This window comes from Myotis davidii, unplaced genomic scaffold (assembly GCF_000327345.1).
Source record: "Myotis davidii unplaced genomic scaffold, ASM32734v1 scaffold914, whole genome shotgun sequence".
NCBI lineage: Eukaryota > Metazoa > Chordata > Mammalia > Chiroptera > Vespertilionidae > Myotis > Myotis davidii.
Window position 1 is genome coordinate 1342555 of NW_006285484.1, and position 2822 is coordinate 1345376.

At 38.7% G+C, this 2822-nt stretch overlaps 1 protein-coding gene across 3 annotated transcripts in view; it reads right to left on the minus strand.

The window, feature by feature from the left end:
* BZW1 (basic leucine zipper and W2 domains 1) overlaps positions 1-2822 on the minus strand; it is a 16558-nt gene that overhangs the window by 9875 nt on the left and 3861 nt on the right. For all 3 annotated transcript variants that reach the window (XM_015559166.1, XM_006756266.2, XM_006756269.2), the window contains exon 3: positions 1867-2043. In XM_015559166.1, the coding sequence (XP_015414652.1) occupies positions 1867-2043 (177 nt within the window). The remainder of the gene's footprint in view (positions 1-1866; positions 2044-2822) is intronic.

Here is a 2822-nt window from a genome sequence, read left to right on the forward strand (position 1 = left end):
GGGCACCTTTCAGTCCGCAGGCCCCGACACTCTATCCACTGAGCCAAACTGGTTACGACCTAAATCAATTTTAATTGGAGAAGATTAATAAAGCTATTTAAATCAATATTTAGAGGAAAAGTAGCACTGTGAAACAGGGACAGTGGCATTAAGTACCTTCAGTTTATTTGTGTGTGTGTGTCTTTGTCAATCCTCACCTGAGGATGCGGGAAGGTAGCAACCCAGGTACGGCATGCCCTTGACCAGAATTGAACCTGGGACCCTTTAGTCCACAGGCCGATGCTCTATCCACTGAGCCAAACCAGTTAGGGCTCATCGATGTTTCTAACTCCCTATACTTCTCCCTTCCTCTCTGTAAAAAAATCAATGAGATATATTTTTTTAAAGAAATATTTCTTCTAAGTAATTTCCTTTCAGTGTGCACAAAACTGTGCACTGGGCCACTAGTTATAAAATAAAATAAAGTTCTAACACGATTTAAAAGCAAGTCAACTTCTCAGCAGTAAATGGCTAAGTTGGTTCAATATGTGTGAATAAAGTGAAGCAGTTTACATAAATAGCCCACTTTAGGAACTCAATGAAACCCGCTGCATTAATCCATAGAGTCAAATCTGTCACTCTAAGTGGAGACGTTCAAAGGGATTTAGATATGTAATTTTACATAAATTGACAAGTTAGAAACTTTATTTTTCAGATACATTTCTAAGTATTTATGGATAAAATGATGTCTGTATACTTAAAAATATGGGGGAGGAGGGATGAAATTGGCATAAACAGAGTAAGACTGTTAATAATTACTGAATTAGAAGTTCATACTATTCTCTCTAGGATATGTTTGAAAATTTTCTTGGTACATGTTTTAAAAATAATTCTATAAACAGGCTTCTTGATAGCAATATTATGAATGGTAAATAGATGTATTTCATATTTCTTACTACAAGCTGGTAATATAATGAAAGAAATAGGCACAAGAATATATTAATGTTAAGTTTCTGTTCCACCAATGAGCAATTGTTTGACTGCATATAAGTCACTGAAGCCTTTCTAAGCATCCATTCTGCATGTATACAAATGGAGTTCTGATTCCGTCAGCTTGGCCCTGAGGGTCAATACAATTATTACCATGAAAACATTCTGAAATACATTAAAGAGCTATGAAATAAAATTACCATCATCATTTGAAGATATGTAATTAAGTAGCACAATCTGTTAAGGTACCCTGAGCTGCTGAGGGGGGATGTAGAAGTTAAAGCAGCACTGTGCAACAAAAATATGTGAGCCACATAATGTAATTTCACACCTTCTACTAGCTATATTAAAAAGGGTGAAATTAATTTTAATACACTTTAACCCAGCATGTCAAAATAGTTTTGAACATTCCAATATTCAAATTATTGTTGAAATCTAAGCCTTTAAAATCCAGTCTATTTTACACTTTTAGCACATCTCACTTTGGACAAGCCACATATACTTTGTAGCTAATATACTGAAGCATACAGGACTAGAGGCTTTTAAATATAGAAGTATTTCATAAGCTAGAACAAGAGGGAAGGGTTTTCCAACCTGTTCAAGCACATATGGGGGAGGGAGGAGAGAATCACTGATTGGGGAGTCTTGTAGGGGTTTGGATTATCAGAAAAGTTATCCCCAAATGTTATAATTCTGTAACACACTTTTAATATAAAGCTAGATAGAGCAAGGCAATCTGCTAACTTGCTATGGTCTGGGAGTTAAAAGTGGAAAAATCCTAAGGGGGTTAAAAAAACCAAAGCCAACCCAATTTCATGGGCCTGTCAAACAGTTTATATTCTGGATTCTAACAAACTTCTCCATACAGCACATTTCCCACAAAACCCAGACTCTTACCCAGCATTCCCCCGGCCACCAGAATGTCGAAGAGTGTTTCTGCATATCGGCGGTAATCAAGTTTTGCTCCAGAAGCATCAAGAAACTTGGCTACTGCTTCCAAATCAGTACCAGTTTCACTTAAGCCTTGAATAATACAGTCTTGAAACTGAGTAGGGTCAAACCTCTCTTTTTCATCTAAGGAGAAAGAAAACCCCATTTAGCTTTAAAAGGCTTATCAAAATGCCATGAAATCACCACCTTAGGAAGTTATAACCACTGAATAAGTTAATCACATTCATCACTATGTCATTTATTTCAACAACTGGAAAAAAACTAACGTAAGCTGGATTACCCAAGACCTGGAACGCTGGCAAATAAACAGACTGAACACACACCCCGTGCAAGTTTCCCCTCTGTTAGTCCAAGGCAGGTGCCTAAGCACAGAATTGTGTAGCTTTTCTTCCACTATTTTTCACATGAGTTGCAGTTAAGTAAGCTAAATAAGGTAGTGTGTTTCTACTACCAGGGAACAACTTCTGAGATGTTCTTCCATTGCCCCTGGGCCTTTTGAAATTTAGGGCATCCTCTAAAAATTTCCTGAGTGAAGTTTTGTCCAAACATTGGAGCTGTTAATTCTTTTTTTAAAATGCCCACAATACTTTGTATGCTTTTAAAAAACTCATTCCTTTGGTACTTAAGATCCAATGTATGGGGAGAACCAAGATGGCGGCATAGGTTAACGCCGGAGTTTGCCGCCTCGAACAACCATTTCAAAAGTGAAACTAAAAGACGGAAGGAACGGTGGCTGAGTGGAAGTCCTACAACTAGGAGGAAAGAGTAACGCATTCGGACACTCAGAGGAGGCGCAGTGCTGAAGGCAAATTCTGAGGTGCGGAGCGCGCGGAGCGGGCGGCGGCGGAGGGCGCGGTTGGCGTTTTCAATCGGGAGGGAGTCGCGGACTCTGCGCTCCAGAT